At 51.4% G+C, this 20711-nt stretch overlaps 1 protein-coding gene across 2 annotated transcripts in view; it reads right to left on the minus strand.

The window, feature by feature from the left end:
* MRTFB (myocardin related transcription factor B) overlaps positions 1-20711 on the minus strand; it is a 208470-nt gene that overhangs the window by 6831 nt on the left and 180928 nt on the right. For both annotated transcript variants that reach the window (XM_040973302.1, XM_040973303.1), the window contains 7 exons: positions 17325-17462; positions 13543-13790; positions 7832-7958; positions 5391-6389; positions 3978-4127; positions 2287-2439; positions 1943-2077 (listed from right to left, as the gene is read on the minus strand). In XM_040973302.1, the coding sequence (XP_040829236.1) occupies positions 1943-2077; positions 2287-2439; positions 3978-4127; positions 5391-6389; positions 7832-7958; positions 13543-13790; positions 17325-17462 (1950 nt within the window). The remainder of the gene's footprint in view (positions 1-1942; positions 2078-2286; positions 2440-3977; positions 4128-5390; positions 6390-7831; positions 7959-13542; positions 13791-17324; positions 17463-20711) is intronic.

Below are 20711 nucleotides of genomic sequence, written 5' to 3' on the forward strand. Positions count from 1 at the left end.
TTTATTTGAAAGAGACATACATGCATGAAGGGATAGACTTCTCTTAATGCCTGCAGCAGCTGAGGCTGGATCAGGCCAATCTGTTAGGATCTCCCACGAGGGTGGAAGGGCCCAGTCACTTGAGCCATTACTTCTCACACCCAGGGTGCACATTAGCAGGACTCAGAATGAGGTACTGTGAGAGGAGATGTGAGTGTCCAAGGGTCTCCTCTGCAGTAAGAAAATGCCTTCCCCTCACTTTCACTCCTAATGCAGAATGCTGGTTGATGAACTATCTCCCTTACAACTTCAAAACACAGTCACACCTCCCCTTATTTCCACAGTTGACACTACTCAGGCGGTCTTTTGCCCATGTTTATTGCTTGTCTTTAACCTTGCCTTTTAATAATGATTGTGTGGTAGCTGGGCCTTCTAGTTAGCCTGCAAGGTGCTTACTGAGCACCTCCAAGCTGTAAATTTGTCTTATAATCTATGGAATTTTTGGCCATTCTTTCATACCTATTTATTCATCCCAGTCTCTTTCCCCTTTGACTGTTCTATCTATGTTAAACTTTTGGATGATAGGGCCCAGGCTCTGTTTACTTCCTAAAAATTCCTTCAGGGTCACAGTACAATGGGTTAAACTACTGCCTCCTTCCCATATGCATGTTGGCTTGAGTGAGTGTCGGCCATTCCACTTTCTAGGTAGCTCCCTGCTGGGACCCCTGCAGGAAACAAACATTCCCAGGATGTGGTGTCTCATAAGTACCCTCTGTGTTAGACCATGAGCCCAGACCTATGTTAAAAACGAGGCAGAAGACAGAGCTGTTGGATTCAGTGGGCAGCATTCGTGACCCCGCAGTGTTGCATGGGTGAGTGTCATTTTGGTGTTTTCTAACTGCAGTTAAGCTCCTGGTGTTTGGCTCACCTGTGCTCCCCATGGAGGTAACCAATGCCCCTTCAGAAGGGACCGTCGGGAGGGGCAGTGGCCTCCAGCACACCATCTGCCCATTCTTACTCAGATGGCTCACCCTATTTCTAGAAGCTGTCTTTTCCGTCTGAGCTAGGAGCCCTTGAGTCTGACGGGCATTTTACAGCTGGGAGAGCTGTCTTTCCCCAGCAGGAAAATGCATACAGGAAGCATATACTAGCTTTGCTCTCTCTGGGCATTGCTGGTCATCCTGTGCACCCTGTCCCTAAGACAACGGAGCAGGTCAAACTAGGAAGCCTTGCTTTGCTGCCAGCTGCAAAAAGTGCTGAGTCCTTGGCCCCACATCCCTTAGCAGTCATCTGGTACAATGCTGCGGTAGCAAATGACAAACAGTGGGCTAAGACCTGCTCCATCTCTTCCACTTGGCAGCACCCATGAGGGACTGGAGCATCCTCCCTGAGCCTGGGGCCCTTCCTTGGAGGTGAGCTAGCTGGAAGCGTGGCAAGGAGGCTGAGAGCCGGAGAGACTAAGAGGGATATTTAGGGCAGTGGATGACAGGTGCTGTGGTCAGACGTGACTGACAGGAGCTCTGTCTCCAAGCCTTGGAGGAGCTGCAGCTACCTGGGGTTTAGCAGTGTGACCAGGCCGGCTCAGAGAGGCAGTCAGTCCCCTGCCTGTGGCGCATGGGCATCATCAAAGCTGGAGAGCCAGGAGGTCACCTGGGAAGTGACATGTGTTCATCTGTAAGCAGTCACTTGCAAGGCTGGCCTGTGGGGGCAGTCATGCATATCCACCAGAACGAAGTGTCAGTCTGCAGCTGGCCTGACAAATGGCAGATTTAGGAAAGAGGGACCAGTATAAAACATGGGCCCTGGTCACCTTACACCCATCCCTAAGATGACCCATCCCTAGCCCTGAGGACAATTTACAAGACAAATAGCAAGTTTTGGAGAAAGGGAGGCGAGTCAGCCTTAAACCATGGATCTGGGATGGGCAGAGGACGCATGTGGGGCTCCAAGCTCGCTCACTCACCTCTGGCAGGGCTGAGTGGGTGTTGCGGGTCTGCTTGATGGCCTCCTCATAGCGGGGAGGGGCTTTGGTGGTGACTGGGCTCCCGAAAAGAGAGTGCTGGACGACAAACTGCTGGGGTGGAGGGGGTGAGCTGGGCTGCAGCAAACAGAAGGGGAGCCGGGTGAGCTGGGCAGTGAGCGTCCCTGCCCTCGCTGACCTGCCCGTGACAGCCAAAGCACGGAAGGCACAGTAGGCACCAGGACAGCGCAGCCTGCCAGCACCGCCCAGCACGTGCTGTCAGCATCTCTCCCATCACCACTGCCACGCCGCCCTCCAGGCCTCCAGCCCAAGTGAGTGGGGGTTACCTTGGTGGGCGGGGGTGGCCCATTCTGCAAGGATGGAGGCGGAGCGTTTCTGGGCTGCAGGGGAGTGGGGGCACTGACGAAGGGCGGCTGCGCGGCGGGCGCCTGCTGTCTCTGATATGGAAGCGCTGTGTTTGGGGCCGCGTTGGTGAAAACCTGTTGTGAAGAAGCACTTCTGTGAGTCAGCTCTTGTGCTTTTCCTAGTGAAGGGAGCCCTGTCTTAAAGCTGCAGTGAGCAGTGTTTTCTGCAGACAACCATGCAGGTGCTATGGAAGCCAGGGGTGTTTCTTACCACACCAGCCGGCAGGCCCTGGTTTGCTTGCCCATAGGTATTTCCGGTATGACTGGTCCCTTTTTAGGAGCTTGTCTGTGAAGGCCGCACAGATGGTGCATGCTGCTCCTCACGGTTCTCAAGTGGCAGCTGAACATCCTGCACTGGCCTCCACCCTCACTCCCAAGTCCTCCCCAACATAGCAACTCTCAGATGCTCCAAATCCAACTTTCCTTCTTCCTCTCACTCCCCCAGGTTCCCCACTCGGCTTCGTTCCTCATGTCTACAACCCAAGGTGAAAGGCGCCGTGCTCACCTCTGCCTCCCTATTCGGCACTCCCGTCGCATCAGGCAGCCGTCCCTGACGCCCTCCCCAGGTCCCACAGGCTTCCCTCCCTCCAGGAACCCTCAGCTTAGAGGTAAGCACAGGTCTGAGCCATCCCCCACGACATTCCTGGGCTCTCCTGCAGAGGAGGTGAAATCTTAGTCACTGGTTGGCAGTAAAGGCTTCTTAGCACTGCCGCCTCTCTGCTACCCGTGGCTGCACTCAACTTTCCAGTTCCTTGAACTGCAACCACATGCTAACTTCCAATCTCCCTCTTCTGAGCAATCATCAGGCGGGGAGCTCTCTCCTTCCTGTGGACCTGCACAAAGTTCTGCTCTGCCCCCGACGACAGCCTTTTCTAGCCATGAACTCAGCTCACGGGAAATGTGTTTCCTTTCAGGTTCCCACAATCATATCGAAGCTCTCGCAGATGTCCTCCCAAGAGAACATCCTCTGGATGCCGAGTTACACTCCCTGGGAATCGCCTTATGTTTAAATAGATAATATATATGTCATGTAAGGACTCCTCATCCTGTCAATAAACTGTTTTTCCTGTCTTCCCTCAAACTAAAGGAACCATCTTAAGATGTGAACATTTATGAGGAAATACACTAAACCAATTGCGGAGCTTTGCCCAGCTCCTTAACACACAGCTGGCATTCCTCCCTGACTCTGGCTGCTGAGGCGGTCCAACCCCACCGTTCACAATCCCCTGAGGCACACAGACAGGCACACCCCTTATGCTAAAGATTAAAAACTTGGGGGACAAATAATTCTCAAGATTTCACACCAGCTGCACCTAGTTAAGGGGCTCCCATTCTTCTGGCAAGGAGTGTGCAGAGCTCCACCTGCTGGATCGAGGGGCTATTTAACAACACACGTTTAACTTGAAAAAACATTTCACTTCAAAATTAGCATTCTTGGGAATACTCACGTTGAATTCACTCTGTATTTACTTGGAAAGGAAAAGGGTTGCCTGTGAAGCCACCTTTGTGATCTAAAAAGTTCTTTCCATAGCCCAGGTATCTGGGGAGCCTGCAGAGCAGCTGCTGGGAGGAGCAGCAAGCGGCCCAGGGGTGCTGAGTGTGTGGGCACCCACCTTTCTGGCTTGCTGCGGCGGAGTGAGCACATGCTGCTGGAAAGTGTCTTGCTTCTGTGGCACGGTGAGGCCTGGGGACAAGGCGGCAGGAGGGACCTGGGCAGCAGTTGCTATGGGGGGCTGGGGCTGGAGTCCTGCTTGTGGGGCGCTCTGGAACAATAATCAAAAATCAGTCTAACGGTCAGAATCAGATTTGGAATCAAGAGTTTAGATGTAGAAGCACCTTGGCCCTGATGCTTCTAAAGCACAGTGAGGCAACAAGCCAGTTATTCTCAGGGGTGGCTGAGATTTTCACTTGAAAATTAGGAAATCAAAATACTAAGAGCCTAGAGTAGCAATACACACTATACGGCAGATATCAGAATTCACTAGGTAGCGACAAGGAACTGCATGGCCTAACAGCCCATGTTCTGGCCTTCAAGCTCCAGCAGGTGCACTCTCTGGTGGAGCCAGTAATATGCCAGCTTGCCCACAGGGCCAGGATAAAACATGGCTCTTTCCTAGAACAGCAACTCGAAGATCTGGACCCAGCAATTTTGTTTTAAATACATCAAGCAGATGTTCAGCTTTACAGTGCCCTCTCTAGGTGAGCCGGGACAGGCCCAGAGCCAGCAGGCAGGGCTCAGGATGGTTCCTTTCTGCCCTGGCAGGTTTCTGGGGTGAGGCTAGGGCTCTGATTCCCTGAGGCCTGCATTTGCATATTTTGGTGCAAATAAATTATGAAATCCATGTAGTTTTCCAGAATTTACATTTTGTAGAAGCATTCTGAAGAATTTTTTTGTGGATGGATTTCAATTTTCTTTTGCATGGTAATAAATGTAGCTTTAAATTTCATTTTCCATTAACTTGCTGAAGTCCCCTCACGCACAGCTCAGACCCCAGTCTCACTGCTATGTCTGTGTCACAGCTTTCTTGGTGGAGGCATCTGCACACACACCAGCTCTGTCCTCCAAGGAAGCAGGCCTCGGCTGCCTTACCCAGAAACAGGCCACATCACCTGGGCCTTCGTCTGTAACAGCAGCATCTCAGATGGGTGTCGGTTCAGGTCCCATCTGCTCCACTTTGGATTCAGTTCCCTGCTATTGTGCCTGGGAAAGCAGTGCCAAATGGCCAGAGGACTTGGAACCCAGACACCCATGTGGGAGATTGGATGGCTTCCCAAGCTCCTGGCTTCAGCTTGGTCCAGCCTTGGCTTTTGCAGTCAGCTGGGGAGTGGACCAGCTGATGGAAGACCTCTCTCTAAAATCGTTGAATAGTAATGTAGCAGGGTAACACCCGTGTTTTGAAAGCCATGCCATGTGTGCCCGTGACGCCCCTGTGGATATCTAAACTGCCCAGGCAGTTCCACCGTGGGCAGCTTGTGACCCCCATGTGCTGGAAGGCAAACTGTTAAAAGATGCGCTGCCCACTGACCTGGAGCTTGAGGCCGCCTACTGGGAGCTGCACGGAGGTGACGCTGGAACCCTGGATGGACACGGGGAGCAGTAGCTGAGCAGTCTGGGTAGTGAGCAAAGCCTGGGACTGGGCAACCACAGCAGGTGCTGTCTGGCCCTGCGAGCTCACGTAGAACTGCGGCACGATGCTCTGCTGCTCCGCCTGGCCCACGGGGGCCTCCTGCTTGATGACCACTGCATTTTTGGCAATGAGGGCCTGGCCCCCTGAGTTGGAGCAGTCAGGGAGTGTGGTCTCGTCTTTGATGGAGGGGCTGATGCAGCCAGCTTTCTGGTCCGAGTTGTGGCCACTTGGAGCCGGGGCACCAGGCTGGGGCTCCAGGGGCCGCTGCTGCTGCTGCTGCTGGCTGCGCTTTTCCGCCTCCAGCTGCATTTTCAGGACTTCCACGAGCTTCTGCTCCTGCTCCAGCTTCCTCTTGAGCTCCTCAATCTGCTCCTCCTTCTCCCGGAGCTTGCGGTCCTTCTCGGCAGCATCCAGCTCTGGGCTGGGAAGGGTGCTGCTGGCGGGGCTCAGGCTTGCCTCACTGTTGGCCACCCTCAGGGGAGAGGACCGCAGGAATTGCGAGGGTGACATGATGGCCATGATCTCGGGGAAGGTGTCGGCCATGCTGGTGTCGTCGGTGCTGAGGCTGGACTGTTCGGAGGGTGAGGGTGAGATGGGCAGCGGGGAGGGGACCCCGTCAGCCTGTGCCACTTGATTGCTTCCGGCAGATGGCTGTTCTGCCTTGAACGCTGACCTGGCGGTGCTGGTCACGGTGTTCTGCAGTGCCGTAACTGGCAAGGTTGTGGTGACTTCTGCGTTACCAGCGACGATGGGTGTTGACGACCCTGCCACAACACTGGCAGCAGCCAGACCACTGCTGTTTACTTCCTGGTAAGGCTTCAGGCGTTCGATGAGGTCTGGTTTGGTGCCTGACACCGGCAAACCCCTTAATTTGAGTTCTGTCTTCAGTTCTGATACCTGGAGGCACAAATGAGACAGATCCTTGGGTACTGTTACCTTTGAACAAGTCTTCAGTACACAGTAATGCCCAATATTCTACAGTACACCGTAATGCCCAGTAGTCTATGGTACACAGAAGAGGTGGGAAGCAAAGCCTAAAGGTCCCTATTTGATGCCTGGAGCCACAGAGCACTCCAAAAAGCACTCTACAAGTAAACTTATTTTTGGTGCAAAATTTTTTTTGAAATCCACACATAGTTTTTTCATCATATGCATTTTGAAGACCATGGGCATTGTGTATGTGTGTTCCCTTGGTCTTCAACATAGGATAAAGTATAATTAATAAGGCACAGAAAGAGATGTAACAATTATCACAGGTATATAACTGGGGGATCTCTTTCAAGATACTGTATTGTATTCCCACTTCTTCCTGCAGCCACATGAGAGAATACTTACGGGTTTTATGTTTTCTCTTTGGCAGAGCTGAATGGCCAGCTTCATTGTGCTTGGTGGTCATTTTGAAGTAAAATAATTTACTGTGACCATAAGCACTGCATCACTTAAATAGCCGAGCCAATGACTAAGATGGCCACCAAATGCCCCAGGGTGTGTAGCGTGTAAGAGTGCTAAGAACCAGCTGGCTAACAGCTACCCTGGACACGGGGAACATTCACAGCCCATGGTGGGATGGAGCACAACTGCTTATCATGGGACCCAGGCCACTGAATTTAGAACCTCAGAATTTGATTTTCAGGCCATGGCTGGTGGTGGGTGTCTGAAATCATCAAAAGCTAAACTGAGGACACTGTTCAGCTGCTTTTCTAACAGTGCTGTTACTTACGTCTCTGTCAGATGACCAGGTGTTACCGCACACAGGGGGCTGGGGGCCAGTTTGCTTTTTGTTTTTAACATGCACACATGCACCTACAGAAGTGACAGAGTAGGGGTTTTGCAGGGTGATCTGTCTAAAGAACTAGCAGCAGGAATGACATCAGCTGCACTTACTGAACAGTGACCATGTGTAAGACACGGCTGGGAATCCCCTGCTCTTACCCCTAGTGCCCACGGGGCCCTGGGATCCTGTCACTACTGTTATTTTTTTTTATATTTTACAGATAAGGAGACTAAGAGAGGGCGTTGACCAGAGCAAACAGCTGCACTGGGACAGAGACCTAGAGAGTGGCCTGGAGCTGAGCTTCTACACTAGGACATTCTCCTGCTTCTCACACACTTGGCATTGAGCGGGAAACAGCAACAGCAGCATAGCCTCTGGAGAGGAGCGAAGCTGGCTGGTGCCCGCACGGGCTGCACGCTCAGCAGATGCTCATCTGAAAAGCAGCTCAGGAAAGGGAGCAGAACGCACCTCTGCAGAAGCGGTAACACCGACAGTGCAGTGGAGTGTCTACCTTGGATGAGCCGGGCAGTGCTGGGGGTGAGCTGGCCCTCCTCGGCATCCTCACCTTTAAGTCATCCAGGCTGGAAGGCAGCGGTCCTGGCTTTCTCGCAGGAGCAGATGTGTTCGGTCTTGGGGTGTTTGACGTGGAACTGTTCAAGGCTGAATTCCCACTGTTGTTATTTTTGTCGTTTCTTCAAAAGAAAAAAAAAACTAGAGTTTACAATAAAATAATTTATGGATCTGACATTACTTCTTTGTACAACTTAATAAATTGTGAAGAGAACAATATGGTTATGGTTGTAACACTTGAGATTGCAAAGTTGTCAGAATAGATCCCAGTGCCATCCTTGAGGGGCTGCTTTCGTTGGGCAGAAACGACGAGGCCGTTCTAGGCACCAAGTGATGGCGCAGAGGAGCCAAACTGGCCGTGCTGTCTGTGATGAACAGCAATGCAGGAAGTTTACACTACCAGGCATCCCCCAAGCTCCCACCCCACCCTGCTTCCAGGTATGCAAAGCCAGGGATGGAGACGGTGTGGTGCTCCTGTCAGGACTGACTGGCCAAGGGAGAGACTGGAGATTCCAGAAACAGACCTCTTCATGCACAGGCCCTCACGTTACTGAAAAGCTGATACTGTAACCTGGTGGGAAAAGGCTCAGCCTTCCACTAAATGGGCCAGGTCAAAGTGGGTATTTAGACAGGAAAAAGATAAAAATACGGCTGTGAATGAACCCTCCCTTCCCACCATCCCCCAAAACCTAAACACAAGCAAGAAAAAAATACAATCTTTAGAAGAAAACTTAGGCTAATACTTTCACAGCCTCTGGACAGGTAAAGGTTTCTTAATCTGGACTCAACAAACACCGAGTAAGAGGGACACATTTAACAGTGAAAAGTCAAGCCACAGAGCACGACAAAGTATCTGCAATACACGTTCCTAACAAAGCGTCCAAACCCAGATAAAGCAAAACAAGACAGAACAGAACAAAAGCCCCTTACAAGTCAGTATGAAAAAACCAACCCAGCGGATAGAGAGGGGGTCTTTGTAAGTACGTCATAGAAAAGTTTTTCCAAAGGCCACCCACTGAACAAAGCCTGAACCTCATTAGTTACCAGAAACAATGAAAATGCAAAATGCAACACACGCATGCATCAGCAGCCTTGCATGACCTCAGAGCCACTCCAGTGAACAACACCAACACCACCAACAACATGAGAAAACCAGAATGCACACCATGGCTAACCGAAGTGCTGCTTGACAGTGCTAAATAACACACACGCCTACCACCTACAAATTCAACTTTTAGATTGCATATTAAGTTTATGAAAACATTTTCTTTAAGTTAGTATTCAATGTTATCTTAAAAAAAAAGATTTATTTTTATTGGAATGGCAGATATACAGAGAGGAGGAGAGACAGAGGAAGATTTTCCATCCGATGGTTCACTCCCTAAGCAGCCGCAACAGTTGAAGCTTAGCCAATCCGAAGCCAGGAGCCAGGAGCCAGGAGCTTCCTCCAGGTCTCCCATGTGGGTGCAGGATCCCAAGGCTTTGGGCTGTCCTCTACTGCCATTCCCAGGTAGAAGCAGGGAGAGGTGAGGACCTTAACCATTACGCTATTGTACTGGGTCCCCAATGTTATCTTCTTTCAGTGTTGGCTCCCCAAGGAGCCTTCTAGATGTCTCCTGATCTGTCCTCCCCATGGGTTAACGTGACTGCAGTTTGTGTTCAGCGTGTAATGCCTTCCTCATACGTGAGGAGCAACCTCCTGCTCCCCGGTACTGCCTCCTGCTCCCCGGTACTGCCTCCTGCTCCCGGGGTACTGCCTCCTGCTCCCGGGGTACTGCCTCCTGCTCCCCGGGTACTGCCTCCTGCTCCCGGGGTACTGCCTCCTGCTCCCCGGGTACTGCCTCCTGCTCCCGGGTACTGCCTCCTGCTCCCGGGGTACTGCCTCCTGCTCCCGGGGTACTGCCTCCTGCTCCCGGGGTACTGCCTCCTGCTCCCCGGGTACTGCCTCCTGCTCCCCGGGTACTGCCTCCTGCTCCCCGGGTACTGCCTCCTGCTCCCCGGGTACTGCCTCCTGCTCCCGGGGTACTGCCTCCTGCTCCCCGGTACTGCCTCCTGCTCCCCGGGTACTGCCTCCTGCTCCCCGGGTACTGCCTCCTGCTCCCCGGGTACTGCCTCCTGCTCCCGGGTACTGCCTCCTGCTCCCGGGGTACTGCCTCCTGCTCCCCGGGTACTGCCTCCTGCTCCCGGGGTACTGCCTCCTGCTCCCCGGTACTGCCTCCTGCTCCCCGGTACTGCCTCCTGCTCCCGGGGTACTGCCTCCTGCTCCCCGGTACTGCCTCCTGCTCCCCGGTACTGCCTCCTGCTCCCCGGGTACTGCCTCCTGCTCCCCGGGTACTGCCTCCTGCTCCCGGGGTACTGCCTCCTGCTCCCGGGGTACTGCCTCCTGCTCCCCGGTACTGCCTCCTGCTCCCGGGGTACTGCCTCCTGCTCCCGGGGTACTGCCTCCTGCTCCCGGGGTACTGCCTCCTGCTCTCCGGGTACTGCCTCCTGCTCCCCGGGTACTGCCTCCTGCTCCCCGGTACTGCCTCCTGCTCCCGGGGTACTGCCTCCTGCTCCCCGGTACTGCCTCCTGCTCCCGGGTACTGCCTCCTGCTCCCGGGGTACTGCCTCCTGCTCCCGGGGTACTGCCTCCTGCTCCCGGGGTACTGCCTCCTGCTCCCCGGTACTGCCTCCTGCTCCCGGGGTACTGCCTCCTGCTCCCCGGTACTGCCTCCTGCTCCCGGGGTACTGCCTCCTGCTCCCCGGTACTGCCTCCTGCTCCCGGGGTACTGCCTCCTGCTCCCCGGTACTGCCTCCTGCTCCCGGGGTACCGCCAGCATCGCTGCAGAACAGATTTAAGACAGTGACTTGACTCATTCTGTCTTTTTGGCTGGCAGTCTACAACACTGCATTTGCTCCTAGGATTTGATACTTAATTCAACCTGAGAAATCAGTTTACCTAGCTCTCCCTCAATTCAACAGGCCAAATAGGAGGGGGCGAGCTGATGCCTGATCACTGCCTGGCCCCCCGCTGCTCAGAGGCGGGTGGTGTGGGCACACTGGCTGGTACAAAGCTCAGCTCTTCAGGCCTCCACCCCTCCCATGGCACCAAAGAATGAAGAGTCGGTAATCTCTCACTTGGATGGGCACTGTAGGATTTCCAAACTCAGTTTCCTGTAATGGAATTTTGTGAAGAAAAATGATACTTTACAAATCTCCATTTTTATCATCTGGGCATTGCAGCATGCTCGTGTTCAGCTTTTGCATGGTGGGACAGAGCAGGGAAGGAAGAGCGCCCCTCTTGTCCTGAGTGTTTATGCACAGCTGCTGGCTGTTGCAGTGGTAGGCATGTGAGGCGACCACAGGGACCGCAGGGGACGCAAGGACAGGGTTGTGGCTGTCCAGCTGGCCACCCTCACATCAACACATGTGGCCACAAAGCCAGCTCCACGCGGCCAAATTCTCTCATTGCAAAAAAGGACTGTGTCATAGGTAAATCGACAAAAACTCATCGGTAGAATTGTTAGTTGAACAGTTTCCTAATCTGAGGGCGGCATCCACAGAGCCAATTCCTCCTAGCCTCCGGTGAAGGCGGGGGGCAAATGTGGCCTGAGCACAGAGCTGCACGCTGCTCCGTGGTGGTCGGCCAGGAGCCCTGGCCGCCATGGTTGCTATCAGCACCACCATCCGGGTGCCCATGGCAGAGGTTGGCATGGAGGCTGCTGCCCTGCGTGCCGCCCCAAGTGGCTTGGCAGAGGCGGTTTGCCTCTGATCCTCTTCCAGTTCTCAGCTTCCCTGCTTCCCTTCCGATGTCAACAGCCCCCCCAGGCCCGCGCGCCCTTAAATAAACACGTGCCGCACAACTCGTTCCTTCTGCATCTCCTCGCTCCAACGTCTGAGACGTAAGGGCTTCACAGTGAAGTCTGAATGACTAAAAAGTTTAATCTTCCTCAAGGTGTTTGAATTGCAGGAAAAAAAATGATCATTCATATGCAAGAGTTTATTTTTTTAAACAGAAGCTTTTTTAACCTGGATTTTTTTTACTATTCCTAGAAAACAGGTTATCTAGGAGGAATATGCTTAGAACACCTGTAGGGGGCCCGGCAGCGTGGCCTAGCAGCTAGGTCCTCGCCTTGAACGCGCCGGGATCCCATATGGGTGCCATTTCTAATCCCGGCAGCTCCACTTCCCATCCAGTTCCCTGCTTGTGGCCTGGGGAAGCAGTCGAGGACGGTCAATGCTTTGGGAATCTGCACCCGTATGGGATACCCGGAAGAAGTTCCTGGCTCCTGGCTTCGGATCGGCATAACATTGGCCATTGCGCTCACTTGGGGAGTGAATCATCGGACGGAAGCTCTTCCTCTCTGTCTCTCCTCCTCTTTGTAGATTTGACTTTGTAATAAAAATAAATAAATCTTAAAAAAAGAACACCTGTAGGAACAGGAGTAAAGTTGCTACAAATCAGATGGTCATAAACTGGCTAAAGCACACGGAATTTTGTTATGATGCGGTTAAGTACCTCGTTCTACCATTTCTTTTCAAGTGCAAAATGCAAATAGTACTTCGTCCTGGGAAGTGACTGAAAGTGAGGGAACGAGGGAGAGGAGGCCAGGCCCTCTGCATTTCTACCCCTGTTTCTCAGAAAAAGCACGCTGGGACTATGTATCTAGAAGCCACCTTTCTTAAAGAATTAAACTTAATCATGCAAGTCCTGTGGTGAATTCAACATCAGAAATCAGAACTGCCCCTTTTATTCCTTATTCTCCTCCAGACATAACTGTTCTGAAACACGGAGGGTCCGTCTCTTCCTTCCCAGCCTCAGGATCCCTCTTGCACCAGCTGACCTCTGCCTCAAGAAGCCCCGACAGCAGCAGTGCAGTTCCAGGCGAGGACAGGATCCAGGTTAGGGTCACCCAGTGAGCGGCCGGGAGAGGGCCTGGCGTGTTCAGAGACAGCCACCGGAGTAGCAGAAGGGCGTGGCTGTTGCAATGACCGAGGGTGAGGCTGAAAGCACTCGGAGAAGGTGAGAGGGAGTGGGGGTGGCCAAGGAACCGCAAGGGATGGACAGCAGGCCAGGGTCCGGGTTGGAGGGGACAGTGGGAGTCAGAAGACGCCACAGCCAGTACATGGTTCCTTTTCAGAAATCCTTACTTGAAAGTTTAAAAACGAGCGTCCAGTTATGTGATTATGTCACAGCTGGCAGGGGCTCCCAATTCCCATGGCATAAACACTCCCACTGTTGCCAATTTCGGGCCACTGATGTGACACCACTGAAGATGCACACATGTGGTTGTCAGGAGCCAGGGGCCCCTGGGCTCCCTCATGTCCCTGTGCTGTGAAGGGCCCCAAGCCCCTGCCGAGAAGCATCGTGCCTTTTCCGCTATGTTCTTTTGACCTCTGCCAGTTCTCACACCCACTGGTCTCCTCTTGTCTGTGGTTTATGCCAAGTCTATCCCTCTTAAGGCTTCTCCCATCGTAGCTCATGCTGACTGGCCACCTTTCCTAGCTTAGTGTCCATGAAAAAGCCATTTCTGGCTTGTTGAGTAGGTTCAGAACCTATGTTGGAGCATAAACTACTGGACTGAAACGCAGACCATTCTCTGTGGACTTCAGATGCTATGTAAGCTTTGATCACAGAACGGAAATAACCATGGGGCACAAATCACAACCTGTGACCCTTAGCAACCCGGGGCCACCTGCTCCCCAGCCCCGCCCGTCGCCCCGTACTTGATGGGTGCGGGCAGGATGGTCTGGTAGTTGTAGTGCTGCTGCTGCTGGCTCAGGATCTGCAGCTGCAGGAACAGCTGCTGCTGCTGCAGCAGGCGGGCGTAGTTGGAGTCCATCTGCGGCTCGTTCTTCTCCCCTTTCTGATCCGGAGGAATGTACTGGTGGTACTTTAACTTCTTGACCCGGGGTTTGGGATCTTTGCACTTTTTGCTACGATGTTTATCATTTGGATTCTTGGGGTGGCTTTGCTATTTTTGAGCAAGATAAAAAAAAAAGAACATTTTAAGATATTTTGCCACATGAAATCTATTTTTAATTTGAAATTAAAAAACAATGCACCTTGCAAGCTGGTAGGGACCCTTTGCAGAGCGGGACACTAAACACTGCAAGCACCATGGACACGAGGCTCCTTCCCCTGTGGGTGTTCCCCTTGGGACAGGGACAAGATGCAGGCCTGCATGATGCACTTCAACGCAACCCACAGTTACTGTGGGTCTCCTGCATACAGCCAGTGCCGAGTGCTCATCTGTATTATCCCCTACTGACAAATAGCTGTTTATCAAATACACAACAGGGGAAGACTAAGTGTATTTCACTGACCACATAACATTAAACAAACCTACAAGAGAATGTATAAAAACAGAAAAATGCCTCCAGTGAGAATAAAGCAGCACAGACCTATCTCCAAGGAAATGCTAACACAGAGAACTGTGACCACGGATTCAAAATCCGAAAAAGAAATCACGTTTTCCCTTTGAAAATGGTACTGAGACCACGCATCTCTGCATTAAGAACCAGATGACTTTTTGAGTTATTTCATTCTCAACTGAAGTCACAGAATTTTCCACTTTTTAAGTATTCATAGCCTCACTTACAGATAAAAGCCATTCAAACAAAGCCCAGGAGTTAACTTCCAAGCTGACTTTGGGAACACTCTGGGAAATGCTAAGTGAAAACGCAGCGAGTAGGGCGAGCAGTTCCGATGCCTCCTGGGATGCCCGCCTCGTGTGTGCCAGGCCTGGGCTTGGCTCCTGCTCAGCCTCATGACTTCAGCTTCCTGCTGACACACCGCACACTCGCAGCAGACTCAGACCGAGTTCCTGGCTCCTGGCTCTTGTGTGGCTTGGCCCAGCTGTTGCAGGCATTTGCTAGAGGTGGGGGTGGTGAACCGGAACACGGGCAATTTCTCTCTCTACCTCTGAAATAAATGAAAATCTAACTATTGGACTATTAATATGATTGTTCTATGTATGTTCATATCTAATAGAGGAAATTGCAAAAAAAAAAAGAAAAATCAGACCGACCCCAAGCCCCAAACCCACCAAACGCTGCAGAGTGGACAGTCAGCGCCGATGTCCTTCGGGGAGTTCTCGGCGGGTGTTAACAGCTCATGGCACTGTTTCTCAGAAGCATGCTTCTCTCCCTTCACTTGTACATCATGCATCCCTTCCCACTGTGAAAGAACGATGCTGTGACATGGTTCTCATGGCCGTGTCACCTGGCTCCTGTCGGCCGCACGTGTGCACCTTCTGGAGTGGCTGCTCTCACTGAGTGATGTCACACGGCTGGTGTGACACTGACGATGGTCTGGGGTATTTACACCATGGCAACTGGCAGTCCCAGCCAGCTGTGATACAACACCAGCAGGCCACTGGACAAAATCATCATCTGTGTTACTTAGAAGCCGATTTCAACACCTTTAACAAGGAGCTATAAAGAGCAAAAGTGTGCTGGACTTGGTTTTTGCTCTCAGGGCCGCCCCGGACCTGGCCTCCTCTCGGGCTCCTCAGCCACGCCCACTTCCTGCTGCCCTGCTGTGCTCTGCCACTTGTTCCGGTCCCAGGTCCTTCACTTTGTTTTCTTTAAACATCCCTTTCTCTGCCTCAGCCACTTGCAGTGTGGCCGTCACCCAGGTCTTACAGCTGTCAGCGGCTGCACCTTCTCACTTCCTGACCCACGGCCTGCTGTGTCGATTCACTCCAGCCCGCCTGCCTGGCTTCTGGGAGGCCAGAGAACTTACTATCATTACAGCGTCCTGTGACCTTCTTGACGTCTGCCCATGTGCACGGCCCGCCCTCTGTCAGATTTACCTGGCACAACCCTAACCCAGTTATTTGTCTCAGGTTTCTCAACAGTGGCTCCACTGGCGTTCTGAATGAGGCAGTGCCTGCATGTGGCTGTCCCGCATGCGTCGCACGAACAACAGCCCTCCCGGCCTCTGCCCACTAGGTGCCATCCTGTGCCCTCTAACAACAACAAAGTCTTCCGACTTTGCCAGATGCCCTGTGGTAGGGGAAAATGGCCCCTGTGGAGAGCCACTGGTCGACGGTGTGCTATATTCACACACCTGAGAGCACCGTGAGCAAAACAGAACCATGCGGGCTTGTCTCAGGCTAAGGGCCTGATTTCAAGGGCTCTTCAGCATGGCCTGGCCACCCTACTCCATTTTTCTGGACCATTTGCTTCCCTCCTCTTGAATCCTCCCTCTGTTTTCAGCACCTCTTCCCCGCCCTGTCTGCTGACAACCTTGCTTCCCAAACACTGATGAGAGGCTGGTGGCCAGTGTGGAGCTCCCTAAGGCCCACTTCCTGCCTGGACCTGGACCTGGTCACGCAGGTGGCTTTCCTTCCTTGAATGCATTCCTCTGTGTCCTGAAGGAAGCACTACTCAGCTACCTGACCCGTCTGACTTGCTTGGAGAGCACAGGCCCGCTGCAGAGATGCAATGCTAACGTGCAAGCTGCCGTTTCCTTCAGGAGGGGCAGTAACAGCTGAGAAGGTGCCAAGAGCAGACTGCAAGCTGGGAGGCTGGGGCCGAACCGGCCGCTCCCTTCACGAGGGAAGCAGGAAGCGCCTGGGCAGCTCTCTGCTCTTCTCTCAGCGCTACAAGCCTGAGGTCTGGGATCTGCTGTTGTCGGCAAAAGCCGCCTCGGGAATGATGAAACCATTCTTCAGTTTATTCCCGCCACCCCCTTTATTTAGAAGCTCTAAATATAATTTTTAAAACTTTAAACATGCACTGTATATTAAAAATGTTAATCTCTTGGAGATTTATTCTGAGTTATTTTGACCAAGGAAAATGTAGAGAACAGTGCCACAAGTCTGAAACTTATCGGAACAACAGACCTAACTGGCTCTAGCCAGATGAGCCAAATCAAAAAAACATACATGCACCTGTCAAGCCTTTAACCTGGCAGACAGTATATCTGCAATACCACTGAACCTGCTACTGTATGCGCAAGGCCCCAGCCATGCCACCCTCTCCCGCCCACGAGCTGTGCTCGTGTTACCCAGCCTGACTCCATCTGTCACTCCATCTTCATGGCTTGGGGACTTCTGAAACAGAATGTCTGAAGATTCTACGCATCATAGTCTCATACAGGAGAGTAACGGCATTAAAAGATTATTTTAGTGCAAAAATATTGAAATCCTTGCATATAAAGTGTTTTAAAAACGTTCATGAAAAATGTATCATAGGAAGAAATATGCAAGGCTTTCACAAAATTTTTGCAGCAAAATCACACTTATCTTTTCACTTCCTTTTCCAAGTACCCTCACAGATGAAGTCTTGCACTATTTTTCTGACTACAGGACACTGGATCATTTGCAAAACGGTGGCAGCTTCCAGCATGAAGGCCCCGGCAAAGCCAGGGTTTCTGTGGTTTTATTCAGCTTTGGGCTGAAGGCAGCCCGGCCAGCTCAGCCACACTCCCCCATCTTGCACACTCACGGGCTCTAGAGTCAGGGCACAAGGCACACAGCCCACGCGTCTCAGGTACCCACCTTCACCAGGGTCGGGCCAGGCTTCACTGTGGACACAGTGTTTGTGGGGAGGACAGCAGCTGGGGACCTGGTGGAAGGCTGATCCGCAGTAGGCGGCGTCTTCAAGAATTCATGAACTGCTTGCGACGCTGAAGGAAACTACAGGAAAAGGCAGTGAAATCAGTAAGAGATCAACGACTGTAAATATGTAAACCGCAAGGTTGAGGGAGTGACTTACTTTTAAGTCCACTAGAACAGAACTGAAAGATTCACTCTCCTGCCCGAGGCCCAGAGGGTAAAAAATTTTACCTCTGTGGGATTCACTGTTTAGCTTTTGCCTCAACAGCAATGATCAGCTAAACCTAAATATAGCAAGACTGGCAGAACAATGGTCAGAAATAATTTTGAGGGGGTTAGAGGGGGAGGCAAGAAAAAAGTCCAAGACTGTTGCAAAAATCACCAAAATAACACATAAAATTTGAAGGCTTTCTTTGTGTCTAGCTCATACTAACTCCTGTTGATGGAGGCGTGATGTTTAGTCTTCATTACAAGGCCACCCATCTCTGCCACGCCCACCCATCTCTGCCATGCCCAGCTCTGCTGGCAGGAGGTGTCTCTGCCCACAGGCCCTTTGGTGGGCATCGCTACTCCTGCTCCGGTCTGCGCCGGGGACCAGCACGCTCCTGTCACTCACCTCTCTCCCACTCCTCACAACATGAGAGGATGCAAAGGCTACACCCTGATAAGACGGGCCCATTTCACTGGTAGTGCCATCTCAACAAGGAAGGTAGTTCATGATCTAAGCCTTAATCAACAAGGACCAAAATGCAAATGCGAGTCACACCTTAGCAGAGAAAGTGGCAGGAGGCTTTGCTAGGTTTTAGCAGCTCTCCTTAATGATCTACTTTCAAGAGAGTCCAAGTATCCATTTCTTGGAAAGAGATGTCACTACTACCATAAATTAGCTAAATGTTACATATTGATGATTGCTTATTTAATACCAGCTTTATCATGAGGAAAAATGCCTGCCTTTATCATTTCCACTTCCTAAAAAAAAAACTCTCAAATTCATCACACCAATGACCAAAATTCATTGTCTTACTGAAGTATCTGATTTTTAAAATAGCAAACTCTATTTTTCCTTCTTAAAATAAATGGCCTGAAAAACTCTAAGGACTATTAGTGCAAGAACTCTGAAGCCTGGCTCTTATTAGCCACTCAATAGCTATTGGTTTAACTAATGAACGGACATTCCTGTGGCCTTACTCATGCAGGGCCCTGCTCTCAAGCTGGCTGACACTACGTGCAGTGAATGGTTCGGAGAGTCCCTGCCAAGGGCTTTAGCTTTGGAGCAACTATTTGTAAGCAAATTTTGACAATAAAAAGGACTTAATTTAGTAAATATGGGTATACTCAATTTCATTTCCAGCAGAAATGACAGGAGAAGCCTCACTCAAGAGATCCAATGCCATGTTCCAGCCCGATCCCTGCCCTTGCACAGCCCTGAGGTAATAGCTTCCCTGTGAACCAGCCTAGCCAGCCTTTAGGAGTGAGATGAGAAATGCTGGCCAGTGACTCCATCTCTGCAGGGTCCCCAAAGGATCTAGTGTGCATGGTCCCCAGTTTGAGGTCCCTACCTCTATGGGGTGGGATCTCAGGGTGGGGCGATAAGCAGGTCCCTGGGAAGGGGTTGATATAGTTGATTCCTGAGAGCCCAGGTTGCTAGAAAAGTGTGAACCTGGGTTTCTTGTCTCCCCACTTGACCTCTGCACGGACACTGCCTTTCCCAGGTGCCTGCCAGGCTGGTATGCTCACCACAGGCCGAACAGGCAGAGCTGCCAGGTCAGGACGTCAGCCTCCCTAACACTGAACTGACAGCCCCTCTGCTCTCCAAAGGCTTTGCTTCTTGCATTTTGTCACAGCAGCACAAAACAAACTACTAACATGGGACATAATCCATGTTACCTTTCTTTCACCTTCAGATGTTCTGAAAATTAGGACACTCAATTCGGGTCAATTTTTACAGCAGGGAGAACAGTCTATTGTACAACTACTGTATGGCCATTGTACAGCTGATTATGAAGAGGAGTCCATTGTTTGAATTGGAATTGCAGGTATACGTCATTGCAAGCTGCTTTACCAGTCCAGACCTCACAGGATGACTCAGAGAGTGGAGTGTGTGAATGTGTGTGTGTACTTTATTTATATATATGTAAGATTTATTTATTTTATTGGAAAGGAAGATCTACAGAGGAGAAGAGACAGAGAAAGATGTTCCACCTGCTGGTTCATCCCACAAATGACCACAACAGCCAAGCTGAGTTGATCTGAAGCCTGGAGCCTCCTCCAGGTCTCCCACATGGGTGCAGGGTCCCAGGGCTTTGGGCTCCACTGCTTTCCCAGGCCACAAGCAGGAAGCTGGATGGGAGGTGGAGCATCCAGGACACAGACCAGTGCCCAGATGGGTTCCCAGTGTTTGCAATGGGAGGATTAACCAACTGAACCATTGCACTGGGTCCCTGATGGATACTGAGCTGGTACATGACTGCTCTGTTTGCAAGGATACAGATGTATCTGCTTTAAAAGGTGCATTATTTTAACTGTAGTAAAAAGTACATGTAGTAAAAAGTATTCATTTTCAAGTGTCTGGACCTAGGACATATACATGTTGGTCTGCAGCCATGCTGAGACTCAGCTGCAAACACCCAACTTGAAGTTCACAGACTCTATTTTCTGCCTGTTTGAATGTGCTGTTCAACTCCCCTCGCGAAATGTTCAATTCAGTGGTTGTCTTTCCAATGCACTAACTCCAGAATCTGCTTTCTGTAATTTCTCCCTCTGTTGATATTCTGTTTGTTCACACATTGTTTTCCTGATTTCTTCTTTTTTTTTTTTTATACATACTTCTTTTTTTAAAAAGCTTTTGGACATACTTAGGATTATATTTCCCTATTTCTTTGTAACTTCTCTTGAAAATTGATGGGAAAAGCAGCCACCTCTCCCAGTCTGTGCAGACTGGCGTGGAAAATGTTCTCTGGCTTTGGGTTGCAGCCTTGGGTTCGGGCCTGGGTGGAGGCCTTATGTTTTCTTAGGCCTCTGGAGGGCAAGGGTTCTGTCTGGGACTGTTCACACACAGATATCTGCTTCTGTGTCCTGATTTTCTTAGATATGCCTGTCCTTCTCCCCAGGGCCTCCGTGCTTGCCTGTGGCAGGTCAGTGGTCGCCCTGTAGGCTGCTCTTCCTGCCTGCTGTGGCCTTCTGCTGGCCTGAGGGCCAAGCTGTGCTGCTGCCCCACACCTCAGCTCCGAGATGGGAGAGAGAACAGCCGTCTCTCAGGCAGCCCACAGCTGGTTTAGAACGGGGTACAGAAGTTCTGTTCCTTTGGTTTTCAGGGAGAGAACTATGCCA

The sequence above is a fragment of the Ochotona curzoniae genome, unplaced genomic scaffold (assembly GCF_017591425.1).
Source record: "Ochotona curzoniae isolate NIBS_2020 unplaced genomic scaffold, NIBS_Ocur_1.0 contig_2321, whole genome shotgun sequence".
Classification (NCBI taxonomy): Eukaryota; Metazoa; Chordata; class Mammalia; order Lagomorpha; family Ochotonidae; genus Ochotona; species Ochotona curzoniae.